Raw genomic sequence first — 20281 nt, 5'->3', positions numbered from 1 at the left:
TTGGCCATCTGTGTCTCTTCTTTAGAGAAATGTCTATTCAAGTTGTTTGTTTACCTATTTTTACTTGGTTGTATGTCTTGTTGGCATTGACCTCTCCAACCTCTTTCACATCACTCTTCCACCTGATTAGTACCTAGAGTCATGTGGACAGTCTCTCTGTGCAGGGACATATACATCTTTCCTACATTTTGCAGCTATTGATCCATTTTCTGGGAAATTCTCTTTTCTCCTCCCACAGCTGGCCCTTTCACCAGCCTAAATGGCACTTCCAAGAACCTTTCTTGACCAGCCATCCACAGCCAACTCCCTATTTACTCTCATATCACTGTTTCTTTCCTTCATGGAACCTACTCACAATCTGTAGTTACTTTGTTTATTTACGTATTTACCTGGAACTTACGTCCACATGGAACATAGGTGCCACAGGCACACAGGGACATTGCCTGACATGTTCACTGCTCTATCCCCAGTGCCTCGCATGGTACCTGGCTTATAGTCTGCACTTAATATTTACTGAATGAAGGGACGCCTGGGTGGCTCAGTCGGTTGGGCGTCTGACTTCAGCTCAGGTCACGATCTCGCGGTCCGTGAGTTTGAGCCCCGCATCAGGCCCTGGGCTGATGGCTCAGAGCCTGGAGCCTGCTTCTGATTCTGTGTCTCCCTCTCTCTGCCCCTCCCCCGTTCATGCTCTGTCTTTGTCTCAAAAATAAATAAACATTAAAAAAAAAATTTTTTTTTTAAATATTTACTGAATGAATGAATCACTACTAGAGGGGGCATCCTAGGGAAAAACTGATGTGGCCCAAAATGAAGTTTGACCTCCCTAATCGAGGCTCAAAGTCACAGAAAAGGACACAGGAATTTTCTGGTTCTGAGTTCTGCACTTCAATTGCTGAGTCAGAAAAAAGCACAGGACTATTCGAACCAGGGACATTGCTTGGGATCTGCCCCAGAGAAGTGGGGAAGCATTCTCAGTGTCCACCCAACATAGGCAGAAGGCTGTGGAGGCTTGCTGTGGCCACTCTTCCCCTTCCCATTGTGCCTGAAGTATGAGGCAGCTCAGCTAAAGTCGTGTGAGATTTGCAGAGTACTGGGGATTCTGGGAATGACTTGGGCTCCATCAGTCTCTTGAGTGCTAAATGTGTCAGTAGGATACCCTTCGTGAGTAGTCAAAAGATAAAAAATGAACTTTCCATACCACAGGACACTAGAAAAATCAAACTTTTGTATTTTAAAATATTTTCAAAGGCTAATGCTATGGTGGAACAACCCAAGGATAGTTGAACCAATCTCTCAGGGAATTAAAGGAGTATCAGCCAGTGCAAGCAGGTCTGTACAAATACACAGTTTACAAATGAGCACATCCAAAAGGGACATTGGCCCCAGAGGACCAGGCTGGGGAATCAAAGGGAGAAACAGAGGGCCCTCCAGAGCAACAGGCACACTCATACCACTGAAATCCCTGGCCCCAAGAGGGCCTCCAGAGCCACCCACCCTACAGCATGCCTCTTGCCCTTTCTGAGCCTGCGGCACAGGTGGAGACTAGATTCACCAGCACTTTGGCACCGTTACCCATGACTTGGCACCTCTGCTGGCCCCTCGTGAGCCTCTGGCTCAACCTGGCAAGGCTCTAGAGAATGGACCTACTCTCCCTGCCCTTCGGCAAGGACCAGGGCCGGGAGACACTGGGGCAAGTATTTCCCTGAAGACGTGATGGAAAGGAGTGATGAAGGGGGCTGCTTCCAAAAAAAGGATGGGGTTTTCCCCACTGTGGTGCTGTGGGGAGAATGGAATGAGTTTCACCTGATACATACAGATGAGGTGCAAGCAACCCCGCCAGGCTCTAAGCATAATCCTAGAACCCACAATGGGGTGAGGATGAAGAGACTGCTAGTCTGAGCTTTGGGACTTGTCACCTGCAGTCAGTCCCTCCAATTCTTGTTTGGGTTTGTTCTAATAGGACAATCATGGCTCTGCAATAAATAATTTCTGCTTGGATTTCTCCCTGATTAACCTTTCAGGTGTCCGAAGGAGGAAAAACAGTGGCTATTTCTGACACCACTCACCCCATCACCAGTGACTTTCCCTTGATACCTCTGACCTCTTCACTGAGGCCCCTCTAGAACCTCCAAAGGCACTGTCTTAGCAGATGGGAGTCCCAGGAAGAGCAGGCAGAGTTCTGAGGCATAGACGAGCTGTTTAGAAAACAGGTGGCCCTGGCAGAAGTGGAGGAATCTCTAAAAGAAAGCTACCACTGTGTCTACTCTTCTCATCCCCTACTTCTCTTGTCCCCAGAGATATCAGACAGAACCCCTTGGCCTGGTCCCTGCACTGTACCAGGCCCACCTTGGACACCTCTACCTTATTCATAGAATGGAGAAGCCTCCCCCCATGGCCCGCAACATACTTATTTCTGGTGACATGAGTGAGCTTTGCCCTGCAGTGGCCCTATACCATTGTGCCCAACTGCCCAGCTGCCCAGCCTCACCTCCCGACAGGTTGCTATGGGTCATGGCCTCTCAGGCAGTCGGCCAGGGAGTACAAAGCAAAACTCAAAGCCACCAACCTTCCCACCCACCCCAGCCCCAGCCCCTACTTCCCGCCTGGGGGACCTTAGAACTGTTTGAGCACACGAGGGGAAGACAGTACCAGGTCTGTGACCACAGTGATCAAAGGCCCCGCTCCACCTGTCTCACCAGGAAGTGGCAGCTCAGGACACAGAATGCTGGACCTCTGCTCTCCTTCACAGCCCCTGCCACCATCCTCTGCTGCAAGTACTGTCCTCCAGATTCAGCCAGGCTCTTTGTGAGGGGCCAGGATAGAGCCTCAGCACAGGGCACGAACATTCCTCTCTAGCTGGAATCCTAGCCACACGCCCTCCTCTCCTTGTTCATAGCTTCCCCCTCCCCTTCCTCTCCCCCAGTCTTCCCTTGGCCTGACAGGGGCCTGGCTCCTGGAACAGAGACTCTCAGGGGCGCAAGTGAGAGCACAGTATGTTGGGAGAGAGCAGAGCCCCACCGGTGGTTTGGGTTAGAGCCTCTGTCCCACTGAGGCAGTGAGCCGCGTGACCGTTGGAGAGGTACATTCCAGGAACCAAAGCATGGCCTTTGTCCCTCCGGTGGCTCCTAGTGTTCTGCACCTGTGCCAGGCTGTTTCCAAGGAACAAGTTAATTTTCTTTTTTCACTGAAGTGCTTGCTGAAGCTTAGTATACAGAATTTCTCAGCTGTTCCAAGAATCTGGCTCTTTGTCCGAGTCCCCAAATTGTAGGAGCTTTGTAAACAGGAGAGATAAGAGTTAGGGGGAGGAGGAAGGATCTGGACTATGTTCCTTCATACTCAGTCTCAGCGCAGCAGCAGCATAAACCACGGCGATCACTGGTGGAACCTTAGCACGCACAGCATTCTTCATGGAGAAGTGGGGCAAAGGCTAGGTGGCTGTTACCTGTACACAGGAGATGCCCACATCAGAGAAAGGGCCTAAAAGGCAGACAGACAGATCAGTAGAACCTTTCTTGCCCCACAGGAGTGAGTCAGGGTGGGATCTGTGCACCCTGCACATTCTGTCCAACCTTGCTTAGGGCCATCAAGCCAGCACAAGGGCAGGGCCAAGTCCAACTAGGATAACACGCAGCCTGGCCATAGCAATTGGCTCCTATCCTTTACCCTCAATCCCAGAGGCATTAGCAAGAGACAGGGCATCACCTGTGCCCAGGGATTGGGCCATCCCAATTCAGGGAGCATAATTGCTGTTCCAGCCGGGAGATGCGGAATGCCAGATACGATGAGGACATGACCAAGAAGCAGATCCTGGAGAAAGAGAGATAAGAAGGATATCTTATCTAGGAAAAGGGCATTTTTAGAGGCTCACCAGAAATAGGAGTGGGGACTAAGCTACTTCCAGTTGTACTTGGAGGAATTAGAGACTCTTGCCCTTTAGCTACATTCAGGCCTGGACATGTTTGTTCTGAGAGGCCACGTGGGGGTCCTGAGACTCGTCCCCATGGAGGTGTCCTTAAAGCCCAGCAAGAATTCTAGGTCCTTAAACTGAGCCCACCCTCCCTCTGACTGGCCACCTTGATCCCGTGCTTCCTTTTCAAGACCACAGAGATCATCCCCTAAGGAGGCAGGTCCACATTCCCCCAGCAAGTGCTGAAGCTGACAGTCAGAACTCAGCCAGCAGAACCAGAGGAAGGTCATGAGGTAAGGTGAGGGGAAGCCAGGGGCTGGCTGTTCATGAAACACCCCACCATGCTCACCGCTCTCCTGGCCCTCAGGCCAAATTACAGACACGTCTGGGGTTCCAAAAACTGCTCTAAAGGTAGGTAGCAGGAAAGCTGTGGCTCTCCCCTAGTCTATCTGATGGCCCTCTCCAATTCGGTCAGCCCTCCCCCTCCCCAATCCTGTGCAACTTTTATTCAACAGTTTCGTATCCTGCCAGACTTAATCCTAAATTACAGGGTTGTATGAATAAAAACTGGAGATATTTTGTCTTGCTTCAGAAGGGCCTGCCATGTAGCCTCCAGACTCCGCCCAGGACTTTCAGTTGACCTGGGAACTCCCCACACACAGAGGCCCCTGCCAGACACCCAGGTGAGCTTGACACCCCCCCCCCCCAATATAGTCACCTACAGCACGAAGATGACCTTGAGGAGCTGGCAATCCCAGAGCCTCAGCTCCCCGTCGCTCCTGGGCAACTCCTCCAGTTTCTCCTTCTCACAGACAGCATTCTCTGTGATAGGAGAGCAATTAGGCATCTTCTGGGGGCAGGAGGCAGGAGCCCAGCTCAGCAAGGAGCATGCCCACCTTCCCCCCGCGCCCCCCCCCCCCAATTTTCTGAAGCTCCTTGGACGCTGCTTTCCCTTATAGATTTGAAGAAAGTAAGAAACAGCTTTAGGAAGAGCTGGTTGTGACTTTTCCTTTTTGCAGAAGTAGGGGGAAGAAAAGCCTGGTCTTTACAAACGTGATCATGGACAAGCCCCCTGAGCTCACCAGAGCCTGGAGGCTTCCTGGAGGGAAAGAAGCTGTCGGTAGAGTCCATGGATGCCCGAGGGATACAAGGGATGTTGTCTGGAAGGGACAGGGACCTGGAGGCAGGGCACACCTTTCTCCACTTCATCTCAGGGATGAGGACTTCCTGCAGAGAAGGCGGGAGAAATCGTCTATGACCCTTGGGATCTTACTTGTCCTAAGGGCTCACACTAGGTTTATCACACCTTCTCCAGATATTACCAATATGGAATCCTAGTGAGCATGATGTCAGGTACCCACAAGGGGAGAAACCATTACCATAGCAACCACATGTCTCTCTTATCTGCTCCTTTGCTGTGACCAGCCATTCTTCCAGCGAACAATGTCTCCGAAGACTGCTAGTACAGAACCAGAATGGGATCTAAGACGCGAGCTAACCCAGGTATATGTTCAGATCTGCTGAGTCCAAGAAATCTCAGCACAATATAATTTAGATGGGATAAGTCCTTCTAATCTGGACTCTAACCCTAAGGACATCACTGACCTTGGCAGGGGATACTTGGGATTCCCATCAACAAAAATGGGAACATCACCTTCTATCCCCTGCATAGAAGTGTGCATATCGTATGCTTGGCTAAACGCTTAATGATTAATGAAGGAGGCTTCAAACACTCTGGGGTCATTTCCATCCGCATCACTGTTCTAGAAACTCAGCTCTGCCTACCCACAACCCCAGCAGCAAAGGAGACTGCTGGGGCCGCAGCAAATCTCAAATGAGTCTGTCTGGGTTCTACAGTGATACCCTTTGAAGTTCTTCCCTGAGGATATCTCTATCCCCTGGAAGGCCCTCTTGATCCTGCTAAAGGAAAGAGGGTGGGTCACTGGTTCTCTGTCTGTACAGAAGTGGGATGCAACCTGGGTGGTGTTCTGGGGGCTGGACATCTGTTCTGCTCAGAAAGTCCACAGAGCTGCCCAGGACCTAGTGGCTCTACATGGTATGGAGCATGGTGGGTCTAGGGGACCCCTGGCAGAGCATGGCCACTGGCTCTTGAACCTGGAGCCCAAGTTCTGCATTGTAGACCCTCCTGGGAGGCCCTGAAGCCTCAGAGGCATAGGGTCCCTCATGCCAGCAACTGTTCCTGCCAGCCTCAGCTCTCACCAGAGACTCGCACTCAGGTTCCTCTGGAAATTCTCTTACACTCAGGCTCTTCTTGCTGGAAGGCTAAAGAAGAAAGGGAACAGGGGTCACTTGTCCATTTGGAACACCCAAGGTCAGGGGTGAAGAGGTGTTAGTACTCTCCAAGAGAGCTTTACCTCCACATAAGCCACCTTGGGTCAGATGGAGCCTCACTCCCAGAGTTTGCAGGGGCTAATGCTGGAGCAGAGCACAAATCCAAGGCAACATACTTCCCCTAGCTCCTGCCCCTCCCCCACTTCCTCACCGTGGGCCAGAGAGAGCTGTAGGCACACTGGGAAGCAGCCACAAGCTTCTGTCTGTACATCGAGGAAGCCCAATGAGGCCATCTACAGGGGATACACAAGGGCCAATGGCCTCAAAGGGACATGCTCACAAGCACACCCAGTCCAAGGACTAAATTCAGATACGCTGGACCTGAGCCTATTACTCCCCTCTCCCTGCCCTTGGTCCCTGTGTTGGAGAGATGGGCCAACCACTCCCAACAGCCTTGTCCTAAGACCTCAGTCCAGACCTGAGCAGCCTCCCTGCGCCAGCTCCTGCCCCTGAGCTCCATACCTGTAGGTGTGTGCAGACCCTCCTCAGCATGTCATAGACACTGTCCCGGGAAAGCAGTGACACAAAGACATACTGGGACAGAGAAAGAAAACAGAAAAGGGTGGGGTAAGTACAGATTGGGGTGAGTGCCAGAGTCAGGATCCTGGGGCTGGGTTGGGGAAATTAACAAGGGATGGCTGGCCCAGAGACTCACTGACCTTTTGGCTGGTATTGGTGGTGATGGCCAGGCCATTGGGAAGGAGCCGGGCCATCTTGTGTTTTTTGATCATTTGCACAGACACCACAGGAATGACCACCTGAGTGGGAAGAGGAGTGCTTCTCTTAGGATCCACCCCAAAGGACATGGTCCCTTTGCTTCCTGCATAGGGCCCCAGCCACAACTGGCAATCAGCCAAGCATAGACACCATGCAGAAGCCTGGCCCTATGCTGAAGAACACCTGAACCACCCACTTTCTCACGCAGGCTCCGCTTCCAGCTCTACCAACTGCCCCAGCTCTGACAGCACACACCACTCTGGGCTCTCATCCCATTATCCAGGAGGCCAAGGACGGCTGCTCTGGTGAATCCCATACTCCAGTAATGGAGTCCTCTGAGCTACCACCTGGCCACAATTATGGCTCCCTCTAAATGTGGCATCCCGCTCTGATTCTGAAGGCATTTCAGAGGCACCCATAGGCAGAATAAATTTGCTATGAGCTGTTCAGGTCGGCTCAGGCCAGATGGGGAGTCTAGATTGGGGGCCCTCCCCAGATGCCAGGTAGGATGCCTTGTAGTGACAGGCCTGCATGCCTGCACGGGAGGGGCCTATATCTTCCCTGGCTGGGACCTCATGGGCCCATTGCAGGCCTTACCACTTATTACTACCTTGATATCCTTGCCAAAGAGGCTAGCATGGAAACAGAGCCAGTTGGGGGAGATGTAGAGCCGGCCCTGGAGAAGAAGGTCTCTCTGGAGGGCACAGGAACACACTGGGAAGTCACAGGAAAGAAGATTGTCATGAGCAAGGCCAACCCTGAAGCTCCACGGCCTGGGTCCTACACTCAGGAGTCCAGAGCCCAGCCTCAGGGACTGCCTTCCTCAGAATCCCACTTCCTGACCCCAGGCCCCAAACCACCCATTCCACCAGCACCCAGAGTCCTTCCTGAGAGTCCTGACTGCCCCACCCTACCCCACCAAACTGCTAGAGGTTCCCTCCTTCGCCACTCTTGTCTCACAGGGTTCCCCAAGCCTGGATTCTTGCTCCCTCAGGCAAAACTCCCTGCCCTACCCTGCCCTGCCCTGCCCTGCTCAGCCCTGCCCTGGAGAGAGCCTCAATTGTGCAAATGCTCCAACTTGCTCACTGAGAGGCCTCACTGAGAGCAGGGAAGAGCAGTCATTGATAAGAGCAGAACAAAAATAAGATTTGGAAGCCCTGATATTGCCTCAAGAAAACGTTCATAAATTCCATTTCATGTCCCAAATCTACCCAGTCTTCTCATACTTTTGAAGAAAACAGGCCCAACCACATCCAAAGGGCAGCCAGTTCCCGTATCGAAATTGTGCCTTGGAGGCTCTGGAGGAGAGGACCTGGGCCTCAGGCACTCTAGGCACCTGTCCAGCCACACCAGGGAGATAGCTCACCTTTGAGAACAACCTCCTCCAAAGGGATGTCCTTAAACAGCTTGTGGTATTGCTGGTTGTATTTACTCAGTAGTGTCTGCAAACACACGAGCTGGGGCTGAGAAGTCCTGGGGGATCAGACCACTAAAGGGGCCCTGCACCAGTCACCAGGAAATAATGCCACAGGGGCAGGGGCTCTGGTATGAAGCAGTCAGTAAGCAGCCAGTGGGGGTGAAAGTCTGAGTTCCAAGCACAGCATGTCTCTCGGTGACGGTAGATCCTAATGGGCAGCCTATGACTGGAGGGGGACACACCACCCCCACCCAGGAGGGGGACACTCACTTGGGTTTCCCCTGGTGACAAGCCTGGCGGCCAAGGAACCAACAGTCACTAAATTCAGGCAGCCCTGGGCCCCTCCCTTGGTGGGCAGTGAAAAGTCAGCCTCCACACACTTACCCCTTCTCGGCCACACTTCTTGATCTCTTCACTCTTCAAGCCTTCTGGCCAGTGCAGACTGCAAAGGAGACATTCCATTCCAGGGACAAGGAACCCTTGAGTTCTGCCCATACATCCTCAGGGCCAGGTCTGCCCGGGCTTCAAGCCAGAAGCTTAGAGCAGAGATTGGAGACTGAGGCCCTTCTCTAGGAGCCACAGCAAAGTGATAAGCAACAGCAAGTATGTAGCTTGACCCTGCAGGCTACAAGCCCTCCTCCCAGACAGCTGTGGGCAGTGGCTCCCCAGGAGGTTCGCTCAGCCTGAGCCTCCGCCTCCTGGAGATGCTTAGGAGCCTCCCAACCCAAGTGTCAAAAACCCTCTCCCACTTCTCTGGCCAAAGGATAAGCAGAGGAGAAGACCCAGGGATAAATGAGTAGGAGACACAAGGATGGGGACAAGCTTGGGGAGTGGGTGAGGTGAAGATGTCAGACTCACAGCTCCGGGGCCTGGCTATGGGCCATGATCCCAGCAGGAATGCCCTTCTGGAAGCCTCCTCCCGGCAGCCTGGAGCTCAGCAGACTCACCTGACCTGATGGAGGCTACCAAGGCTGAGGGAGAGGGGTGGTGCTGGAACGCAAACCTTTGCCCTGGCCAGGTTGGCCTGAGGACAGGTGGGCAGGGAGGAGGCTGGTAACCTGAGAAGCCTAGACTCTGCTAGGTCCCTGTGTGCTGGGACAGTCCCGGGAATGGGAGGAAGGGGCCGGGAGCAGCCTGTGCCCAAACTAACACCTGACGCAAGGTCCCCTTTCTAACTTTTCTTTAACCCTTTTGCCCCTTTCTTTTTTATTTTTTTAAAGTTTTTAAATTTACATGCCCGTTAGTGAGCACAGTGTACTATTAGTTTCAGGTGTACAATACAGTGATTCAGCACTTCCATACATCCCCCGGTGCTCATCACAACTACACTCCTTAATCCCCATCACCTATTTCTCCCATCCCCCCAGCCCCCTCTCCTCTGGGGCAAACTGATGTTTGTTCTCTGTAGTTAAGGGTTGGTGTCTTGGTTTGCCTCTCTCTTTCTCGGTCTCTCTCTTTTCTTTCCCCCCTTTTTCGTTTGTTTTGTTTCTTAAATTCCACATATGAGTGAAATCATATGGTATTTGTCTTTCTCTGACTGACTTATTTTGCTTAGCATAATACACCCTAGCTCCGTCTATGTCATTGCAAATGGCAAGATTTCATTATTTTTTATTTGCTCTGGTCTCTGAGGTCCTCCTGAGGGCTTCCCACCCGTAATCGGTATGTATATCTGACCAGTGGAAAGGGCCTCACCTGGAGTTCAGGGGTGCCTGAACCCTGGCTAGTTTCTCTGTGCAGGACACGGGGCTCTTCAGAGAAGCTGTCTTTCCATTCATCTGCTGGTTGCTAAGCAGAAACAGGCCTGCGTCAGGAAGGGTGGCTCTATGGGGACACCTTTCCCGACCAGCATCACCATCCCCAGGGCAGCTCCTCCATCCCCACCCAAGACCAGCCCTGCTGTTCAGGGTGAGGCTGAAGCTGTCAGAGTCCAGAGGCAGCAGCTCAGGCAGGAGTCCTGTGCTCCCTGACAGAAGGGACAATCTCACACGCCATCCTTCCTGGAAGCCTGCAGATCAGTTTATTCCTGGGTGGGAAGGAAAATCAGCCTGCCTTAGTGGAGCACCAGGAGGTTAAGCCCTAGGCCCCACCCCGGAGAAAGCACATCCGGATGGAGGACTCTAAGACTTGCTCATGGCTGAAACCATAGTGCCTGAGGTGCCCTGGCAGCATGACCATAAGCTCTCAGCGCAATCCTAGGATGCTAAGGAAAGGATGCTGAGCACAGGAGACCTTAGCAGAGCTGAGGATCTGGGGCCACTAATGGTGTGGGAGGGGCTCTAGTCAACCCACAGGCGACCATGGGCTGGGAGGGGAGGAGCAGCCCCACACCATGAAGTGGCTTTGGTGGCCTTCAGACAATCAGGGCACCTTGGCCCTGAGAGCCATACTGTCTCAAAAATGTGCCAGAGAGCGGGCCCTGGAGGGCGGAGACACCATCTCCCTGGGCAAGCGGGGCTCTCCAGTGGCTTTTGAATTCATGCCTCTACTAAACAGCTCCAAAGTATAGGGTTTCCCCCTTCCTGCCCCTCCAACACACAGGCTAGGAATCAATAAAGCCTGAGCATTCAAACTAGCCCCCAACTCAATGGGCCCAGAAGCTGACAGGAAGAGAAGGTGGCCAAGAAGCAGGGCCAAGGCAGGGCATCATGGTGGTCACAAACAGGAAACATGGTTCTGGGCAGATAAGGAGCTGGAACCCGAGGCCTGCAAATACCAACCCTTGGTCCTTCTCAGCTTTGTCGTGGGCGCAAGTCAAAGTTCTCTTCTTTAAGAACAGAGTTGGGCGAGATCTGCCAAAGACCCTCAGAGTCATTTAGTCTGACCCCCTAATATACTGTGTAAAGAGTAGGAAACTGACCCCTGCCAAGGGACAGGCTGTACCTAGTATCACACAGTGAAGAGCCAGGTAACCTCACCCACAAAATCAGCCCATCCACAGCCATGGGGCCTGGTGATTTCTGCCTCTGCCCTTAGTCTTCTGGAGAATTTTGGTAAATACACATCAACATATGTTTCCTGAATCTTGCAAAGTGACAAGTTTTGCTAGTGATTTGACCTTGTTGACTCCCAAAGTTAATTTCTATATTTATTTGGTCCCTTCATTTCATATTTCAAGAGGGTTTCCCCCCCCCTTTTGACTTTTGTTACTCTCATTACAGAAAATGTGAGAAAAACAAAATACGATGATCAAAATCACCAAGAAGCAAATGCCCTTAAAACATCACCCAAAGAAAAGATTTCTGCATAAATATAGAATTCATGTAAGTAGAAGTATACATTATAATATGTATGTTCTACTTTTGTTGCTTAACATGATTTCATGAGAAATTCCCCATGTCACTGTCCATGGCTGAGACAGAGTCTCAGAAGTGTGATTAGTGGGTGGAGAATGCTCATTTCCTGGGCTCTTTAGCCTCACTCCCAAAGTGCTTCCATATGTTTTACTGGTGACCACAGCCATCAGCACTACGTGAGGGTACCGGCTTACCTACATCTGGGCTACATCCACTGGCTATTATCTTTTTCTCACTTTTGCAAGTTTGATACATGGAAGTATGCTATTTTCATTTCTATTTCTGCTTCCTGATAGGTTCAACAATATTTCCCATATATACACATTAACCACCAGAATTTCATCTGTGAATTGTCTGTGAGGGTCTTTACATTTTTCTTATTGATTTGTATTAAATTTTTTTTGAGAATATTAATCCTTAATTTCTCATTTTTGCAAACATCCCCCCAGTTTGTCATTTGCCTTTTAGTTTTGTCTGTGGTACTATTCAGTTTTTGTGTGGCAAATTCCATCTATGTCTTCTATCTCTTGATTCCTCACTTGGTTTGAGTGCTTTGGTTGGAGAGGCCCCTAAGGTAGAGACTGTACAAGTCAAGCCACTGAGTCCTTGGGGAGCTTAGACCTTGCAGCTTGTGAGCATAATGGGCCACAAGGAAAGAGAAGGAAATGGGGCCCGCTCTAAGGAGCACACTCTAACCTGGAGGCCCAGGGGTAGAGTGAAACCCCAAGAAGGACTTTGGCCATGGTCACAGAGGCAGGGAGCCTATCATTCGGGCATTGGGAAGGGTGATTCGAGCTATCAGGGCTGCAGGAGCCCAGAAGGCAGACAGAGTGAGAGTCACAGAAAGGCTCCTAGAGAAAAGGAATCCCAACCCTACCCAACCTGGGTAAGACTGTCATCCTGCAAAAGTTACATAATCTAACTTTGCATTCATGATCACTCCTCTGCAAGGCTTCTAAACTGAACTCATCCTTAGGTTCAGTGTGTCTTGCTCAGGGACGGGAGCCCGCCCTCGGCCCTCCCCCAACCTAGTGAGGAGCCCCCGCTGCAGACACTCACAACGCCCCAATCCTGGCCTCCCTCTTAGCACTTTTCACACTGGGTCAGTGCTGGAACTGCTCATCTCTGGGGGCTCCAAGATGGCAGGGACTCTGCCTCCTCCCTCCCTGAAGGTCACAAGCTGGGTGAAAGGCCAGCATGCAGCAGGCACACGCGATATGTTTGAGGAATGAAGTGTGGGGTCAGTAAGCACGGCTGGAGGAGAGACGGACCATGAGAAAAACAAAAGAAGGCGGTGCACTGGCTCTCCCCACAGCATCTCCAGGAAGAAAAGAACAGTGGTAAAACACAGTCACTGGGGGTGGGGGAAATGACTTTCAAGTTTCTTTAAACTTAAAAGCAACTCCTTTATGCATGATGAACAAGATGGTTACAAGCCATTCCTACCTGTCCATCTGTTAAGGCCAGTCCCTCCTGGCTGTCCTCCTAATGCTCTTGATACAGAGACTCTGCCTGTGGCTGAAATGCATGGTTTGCAAAACTATCAAGTCAGATTTTCTACTAATTAGTCTACAGTATTTAGGTGAGTAAAAATAAAGAAATGGGAGCAAAATCAGATACAAGGGTAGGTCTGGGGCAGAGTGGTCACCACAGAACCAATAAGTGGGGAGCACCCAAGGACCAACTGGGCCCTGCTGCACAAGGTCAGGAAGGAGGCTTCAAGAGTAGGAAGCTGGAGAATGGGGACCAGCCTGGGTGCCCCCACTCTCCTGGCAGCCTCTATGCGTTCCCACACAGACCTCCTCAAGCCAGTTGCCCCTACTCTGTGGGTTGTGAACTAACCCCCTTGCCCATCAAGTCCCACTCCTACCCCCACCTGCAGACTGTGGGGTAGTATCAGGGGTCCTCAAAGCCATGTCTGTTTTTTCCATCAGAGCCACAAAAAAATATTCTTGTTATCAAGGGGATGCAGCAGGGGAGGCCCAATATTTTGGACATTAGAGGAGGTAGAAAAGGTTGGGGAACTCCTCAGATGAGTCCCTTTCGCCCTGCTGAGCCCGATCCCGGGGCAGGATGCCTCTCCAGAGGACACAACAGCTGCTTGCCCTACCTGCAAGCCTTCCTTCATTCCCTCTCCAAATACTTACTGAGCTTATCACACCAGGAGTCCAGGGTGCAGCCTGCCACTCGGGGCTGCTGAAAGAGGGGGGGGTGCGGAGCTAGCACTGGGGATGTCAGCAGAGGAGCCAGGCCAGTCAAGAAGTGGGGGGGGGGACACAGAGAGGGTAGGAGAAGGAGAGAGAGACAATAAGGAGGGAACCCAGAGGTCCAAGAGTCGAGCTGCCTCCTGCAGAACTCATGGACCAGGCCTCACAGGACACCTGACATGTGTACACTCTGCTCTGGAAGCTTCCTCCAGGCTCGGAATACACCCACCAGGCAGATGCTCCCAAATCGAAATCTCTAAATCTCTAACCTTGACACCTCCTCTCCTCCTGAGCTTCAGCCATCTGGATGTATCCATCAAGGTGAGCTCAGTGTCATCCCCCCAAATCTGCTTCCTTCTGAGCACCCAATATCCCTGAAAGGCTCCTTCCTCCATGGTTACCCAAGGCAGAAGCCTCACCTCCTTCTCCTCCCCACCCCCCCACAGCACTCAATCCCCAAAGGCCCAAGAGCCTTCCTCCAGCTGAACCTATGACACCAGGACACCACCTACTCCATTCCTGCTGCACCTGCCAGCCCTGATCAACATCATCCTCTCCCTGGTGTTGGCAGAAGCCTCCTCACCATGCCTGGCCCTCCCCCACATCTGCACCACCAGCAGAGCCACCTGGGGCCCAGAACTGATCCTGCCACTCTGCTGCTGACCTTACCTCCCTCATGCCTCCTCAGCTGGCCTTCCTGAGCTTCCTGCTTCCCTTCCCAGCCTCACTCCTGAGGCTCACCTGAGCCCAGCTTCCTTGTTGCCACAGCCCTCTGCACCTGCACATCCTCCCTACCTGCAATTCCTTCCCATGCTTGTCTACCTGGAGAATTCCACTTATCTTTCAAGTCCCAGTTCAAATGTCACCTCCTTTGTGAAGCCCTCCCTGGTCTCCCCCCTGCAGAGCTGGTCAGTCCTCCTCTGTGGTCCCCTGTCCCCTCTGTCCTGCTGTGCTGTCCCAGCACTTACCACACCAGACTGTGCTTGTCTGTTTACACATCCAGCTGCCCCTAGTGGCCTCTGAGCTCCACCAGGGGTGTGTCTTATACATCTCTGTATCCCCAGCACACAGCAGGCACCCAGTGTTTGCTACTGTGAGGGAAGCAGACAGAGAAAGAGAGATGGTGACACTCCAAGAGGGAAGAGGGGAGGGATAAATCAAGGCAGTAGAAGGGAAAGGCACATAGAATGGAGCAATGGGGGTCACCTGCAGACCGGTCCCTTCCAGGAGCCTTGCCCATGAAGCAGGCAGTCAGCACTGACCCAGCACCACCAGGCACTCAGTCCATGCTGGCTGACTGATCAAAGGGGGAGCTCGGGTGGGAGGCAGAGACAAAAGAAAAAGGATAAAGTGGCTCGGAAGGGATGCAATGTGGTATTTGGGGAAAGCACAAGCCAGACCCCTCAGGCCTCCACTGCTGTGTTCACTGGACTGGCATGCTCCTGGACTGTCCTGTGCCCACACTCAAGCCTCCCTAGCCCCAGGGGAAACCTCCTTTCAGGCTCCTCCAAGCCTGGCAGGAGCAGCACCCAGGCCATGCTGAAGCAGAAAGCCAGGCTGGGTCTGCAAGGTCACAGGCGGGTCCCCTGGGACAACTTGGGGGAGTCTCCCACGTTGACTTCTCATGGACATTTGAGATACTAGAGCATCACGTGGGACCTGCCAGCCCTTCTCAAGGCCGGGCCCAGCAACAGCTCCACCCCTTCAGCAGCTGGCCAGGACGCTGGGCCCCGTAACCTCCAAGAAGAGAGTTCCTCCAAACAAAAAACACACCTTAGCAACACGTTCCTGAAAACACAAACCCACAGACCACAAAGATGGCCCATCTCTACCTTGACCTCTTGCTTAGCACACAGCTCACCGCCTTCATCACGGAGAAGAGAGACCATCCGGTCAAGTCTAATGTTGAGTACACATTAGCATCACATGTAGAGCTTTTTTTTTTTTTAATGTTTATTTATTTTTGAGACAGAGAGAGACAGAGCATGAATGGGGGAGGGTCAGAGAGAGAGGGAGACACAGAATCTGAAACAGGCTCCAGGCTCTGAGCTGTCAGCACAGAGCCTGATGCGGGGCTCGAACTCATGGACCGCGAGATTGTGACCTGAGCTGAAGTCAGACGTTTAACCGACTGAGCCACCCAGGCGCCCCAACATGTAGAGCTTTTTAAGAAAACAAACAAAAAATGATGCCTGAGCCCTGTCTCAGACCAATTAAATCAGAGTCTCTGGGGGTAGCATGTAGGTAGCTATATATTTTCAACTTCTTATTGAAGTATAGTTTACACATAGAAAAGCATATGTAGGAGAGATGCCTGGGTGGCTAAATGTCTGACTCTTGATTTCGGCTCAGGTCATGATCTCACAGTTTGTGAGACTGAGCCCCACGTCAGGCTCTGGGCTGACAGCTCAGAGCCTGCTTGGGATTCTCTCTCTGTCCCTCCCCTGCTTGCACTCTCTCTCTCTCTCCCTCTCTCTCTCACACACACACACTACATAAACTTTAAAAAAAAAAGAGTACATAAAATAAATGTACAATTCAATGCATTTCACAAATAGAACACACTTGGAAACCGGCCCCCAGAAGCCCCTCCTGCCTCTTTCAGTCTCACCACCACCCCCAACCTGCCACCCACAACCCACAACCCACAAGAATAACCATCACCCTGGTTTCCACAGCACAGGTTGCCTCTGCCTCTTCTTTGTGGACTTTCTATGAACAGAATCATACCATACATACCCTTTTATGTGGCTCCTTTTACTCAGCAATGCATCTGTGGGATTCGTCCACAGTGTTGTGTGTAGCTATTAATTGTGCATTTTCACCAATGTTTAGAATTCCATCACACGGACATACTACAACTTGTTTATTCATTTTACTATAGATGGGCATCTGGGAAATTTCCAGTTTTTGCCTGTTATGAAAGTGTGGCCAGGAACATTCCAGCACCTGTAGTGTGGACACAAGTATTCATTTCTATGGGCAAACACTTAGGATTTGAATTGCTGGGTCATAAGTTAGGCATATGTTCAGTTTCAGGCTTTTAAAGGATCTCAGGTGATTTTATTAAAAAAATTTTTTTTAATGTTTGTTTATTTTTGAGAGAGAGAGAGAGAGAGAGAGAGAGAGAGACAGCATGAGTGGGGGAGGGGCAGAGAGAGAGGGAGACACAGAATCTGAAGTAGGCTCCAGGCTCAGCACAGAGCCCGATGTGGGGCTTGAACCCACAAACTGAGATCATGAGCTAAGCTGAATTTGGACACTTAACCGTATGAGCCACTCAGGCGCCCCTCCAGTGATTTTAAACATGCAGCCAGTGTTAAGAAACTGCTGTGTATGAATCCTGCCCCCACTTCTCTCCTTTTTTTGTGGCTCAGAGGGAGAAGCATGGCTCCTGGAATTCAGGGCCAATCCTCTTGCCTGGGCTCTGGATCTAGGGCCCTGACCCTCCTATGCCTTCACCCTGCCCCTCTAAAGTTCCAGGAACACCCTTGGCAAGACAGGAATCACATTGTTAATAGAGATTTCCTTCATCTGTTAAGGTCACAGAGCACATTTACTAGCTCGTGCCAAGGAAGTAAGAGCAGCTTTCCGTGCGGCAGAGGCTGGCTCTGTGTCCTTCCCGAAAGCCTCCCGACGTCCTCCCAGGGCCACAGTCCTGACACACAGCTCAGAAACCAGTTGACAAGAGCTCTGCCGAAAGGAAACTGGAATAATGTCAATAGAGTCAGGCTTATCATCAGTACTCCAAAACTTAAAGATAGGGCGTCTGGATGGCTCAGTCGGTTAAGCAGCCGATGACTCTTGATTTCGGTTCAGGTCATGATCTCACGGTGGGTTTGTGAGTTTGAGCCCCGAGTCAGGCTCTGCTCTCACAGTGCGGAGCCTGCTTCATATCCTCTGTCTCCCTCTCTCTGCCCCTCCCCCACTCACATTCTTTCTCTCTCTCTTTCTCTCTCTCAAAAATAAATAAATGTTGAAAAAATTATTTTTAAAAAATAAATAAAACTTGGGGCACATAGGTGGCTCAGTTGGTTGAGCATCCAACTCTTGATTTCGGCTCAGGTCACGATCTTACGGTTCGTGAGTTTGAGCCCCGCATCGGACTCTACGCTGATGGTGAGGAGCGTGCTTGGGATTCTGTCTCTCCCTCTCTCTGCCGCTCCCGAGTTCATGCCCTCTCTCTCTCTCACTCAAAACAAATAAATAAATTTTAAAAATAAATAAAATGAAGATAAAAGGTACTCTTTTGCAAAAAATAATTCTGTTATTTTTACACAGAAGCTGCCTCTCACTTTATTTTCTAAGCAAATATTCCTTATGTAGGACCACTGCTTTGCTGTCTCTGCTGACAAGAAATGGGGAAAGAATCCTGAGTGTAAGGGGGTGGCGTTCAGTGAACTGGGGGCCACACACTGGGTCCCAATCCAGCTGTCCCACTCAGCAGCCCTGGCCAAGGACTCAGGAGGGACGGGCACCCAGCGCAGGCACAAACCCTGCCTACCACGGGCAGGTCTGAGAACACCTGGGTCAGCAATGTGCTTAGTTCCCTTTTACTCACTGTGGCAGCTTTGAAATGAAAGGGGATGTGGAGGGCCAGGCATCCTGCTTCCCAAGATGCCACAGTCTGTACCAAATGACCCTGGCTGCCACCAGCAGAACCATGGTGTGCTCTAGACCCACACAAAGCCATCTGTAAGCTGACCAGCAGCCTCTTTGGAGGAAAAGATGAACTTTGGCCCATACGATTCCATTTTTAATGGATCCCAATGGGGACATAAGAGATGGGAGGTGTGCAGCCAGAAGCAGTAAACAGGCAGGAGGGAGGTATACTGCAGGGACCCTGGAGCAGAACCTCCGGGTGCCCCTGGAGCTGGGTCTAGAACAAGGGAAGAGGGAGCAGAGAGCAGAGACCAGCAGGGGTGCATGGGCTGGGAGAGAGCAAAGAAGGTCTGCCCCCCTTTCAGCCCATTAATTTTCACTTCTGCAGCCGGTGTCCCAGCACTGCCTCTCCTGAAGCTTCTCCAGTAGACAGGGAAAAGGGGAGACCTGAAGGGGGTCTCTTGGGCTGAGATGGCCATGCAGGGGCCCCTCTGAGAAGTAGGATTCCCTAGACCAGAATCCTTCCCACCCTCCCACCCCTCTCCAAGCCTTTATCTTCTCTGCTCAAAGAACCAAACAAACTGGGAGAGCTAGTTGTTCAGGAGGAGATATGAGCTAGCATAGCCCTCTGGGGGTGGCTGCATCCAGCCTGAACAAGGACCCCTTTGAGCTCTGGTGCCTACAAGAACTCCTACCTACAGGGATCTCAGAACCCTCTGGGCGCTCCACCCAGTGGGAGCTGGGAGGGCCGAGAGCAAGGCTGGCTCTATCTCCCACTCTTGGCAGCCAAGATGCTGCCCACTGCCCAGGTCTCTCTGTGGAGCCCAGAGCTAGTTAGCCAAGCCCTAATTAGAGGTTAAATGGTTAAAGGGCTCCAATCCCACTCTTCCCTGCTCCTAGAACTCTCCCCCATGGCGTGGGCTCTCCCAGCACACTAGAAAGGCCCAGGTCCTTACAGGGATGGAATTCAGGATCAAAGTGCTCAGGCTGACTCCTCTTGGGCATTCAGGAGGAGTGCTAATGAGCTGCCCTCCCAGTTCTGCCTGGGTCCTGCTTAGCTAACCTGCTCCTGCCCAAGATGGAGACCCTCTCTCTCTCATCCCCCAACACTTCCCTGAAGCCTAGCCAGCTGGTAGGCTGGGAGAGCAGACCCCTCCCACCTTGTCTCCACTCACCGTCTGCTCAGATATCTTCACTGTTGTATCCCCTGTTTATGTGGTTGTCTCCCCACTAGACTATCTTTCTTATTCATCTCTCACCCTGGGGCCACACACAGCTTCAGGCATACAGTAAGTGCTCAATAACTGTGTACTGAATAAACAAACACTCCCTGCTGAAAAGCTCCTTTGTGTAGTTTGTTCAGCCACACTGGGACCTTGGAACACAAACACAAGAGCTGGAGTGAGAGCAAGTCACTTGAGTTTGCTTCTGGCTGCCCTTGACCTCCTAGGTGGCCTCCAGTCCCCTTCCTCTGGGTCTGCTCCCCTATAAAATGGGGAAAATCCCCTTGCTGACCTGAAAATCTTCAGGGCTGCTGTGGGGATCTGAGAGGTCACGGCCTAGCCCCAAGGAGGAGGGGACCGGTCCTCACAGCCTTGTCCACTGAGCCTCCAACCCCCTGCCAGCCCCACTAAGAGCTCTGCATCCCGTCACGTCCCTTGAAGGATGTCAAGAGGTGTAGCTGCAGAGACAGTGTACTGCCAGGCCCCAAACTGCACCCTGAAGCTCCACACACGTTCTGCATGACTGAATCTTTTCCTTGGGACTTCAGCCAGAGAGCCTC

The 20281-nt window shown here is 51.7% G+C and overlaps 1 protein-coding gene across 7 annotated transcripts in view; it reads right to left on the bottom strand.

The window, feature by feature from the left end:
- Nucleotides 1-1205: 1205 nt before the first annotated feature.
- GRAMD2A (GRAM domain containing 2A) overlaps nucleotides 1206-20281 on the bottom strand; it is a 34295-nt gene continuing 15219 nt past the window's right edge. Inside the window, exons 1-12 of one of the 7 annotated variants that reach the window (XM_043553992.1) lie at nucleotides 10278-12827; nucleotides 10089-10181; nucleotides 8778-8835; nucleotides 8343-8418; nucleotides 7587-7690; nucleotides 6919-7017; nucleotides 6722-6793; nucleotides 6128-6190; nucleotides 4990-5134; nucleotides 4630-4729; nucleotides 3703-3807; nucleotides 1206-3442 (exon numbers count right to left, since the gene is read on the bottom strand). In XM_043553992.1, the coding sequence (XP_043409927.1) occupies nucleotides 3439-3442; nucleotides 3703-3807; nucleotides 4630-4729; nucleotides 4990-5134; nucleotides 6128-6190; nucleotides 6722-6793; nucleotides 6919-7017; nucleotides 7587-7690; nucleotides 8343-8418; nucleotides 8778-8835; nucleotides 10089-10171 (909 nt within the window). In that variant the 5' untranslated portion in view covers nucleotides 10172-10181; nucleotides 10278-12827 and the 3' untranslated portion in view covers nucleotides 1206-3438. Of the gene's footprint in view, nucleotides 3443-3698; nucleotides 3808-4625; nucleotides 4730-4989; nucleotides 5135-6127; nucleotides 6191-6721; nucleotides 6794-6918; nucleotides 7018-7586; nucleotides 7691-8342; nucleotides 8419-8777; nucleotides 8836-9251; nucleotides 9750-10088; nucleotides 12828-20281 lie in introns of those variants that run through there. The other 6 variants (XM_043553994.1, XM_043553989.1, XM_043553991.1 and 3 more) reach the window with 6 other exon arrangements.

This window comes from Prionailurus bengalensis, chromosome B3 (genome assembly GCF_016509475.1).
Source record: "Prionailurus bengalensis isolate Pbe53 chromosome B3, Fcat_Pben_1.1_paternal_pri, whole genome shotgun sequence".
In the NCBI taxonomy this organism is placed as follows: domain Eukaryota; kingdom Metazoa; phylum Chordata; class Mammalia; order Carnivora; family Felidae; genus Prionailurus; species Prionailurus bengalensis.
Note: the sequence above shows the minus strand (reverse complement) of the source record. Positions and strands in the feature narration are given on the sequence as shown.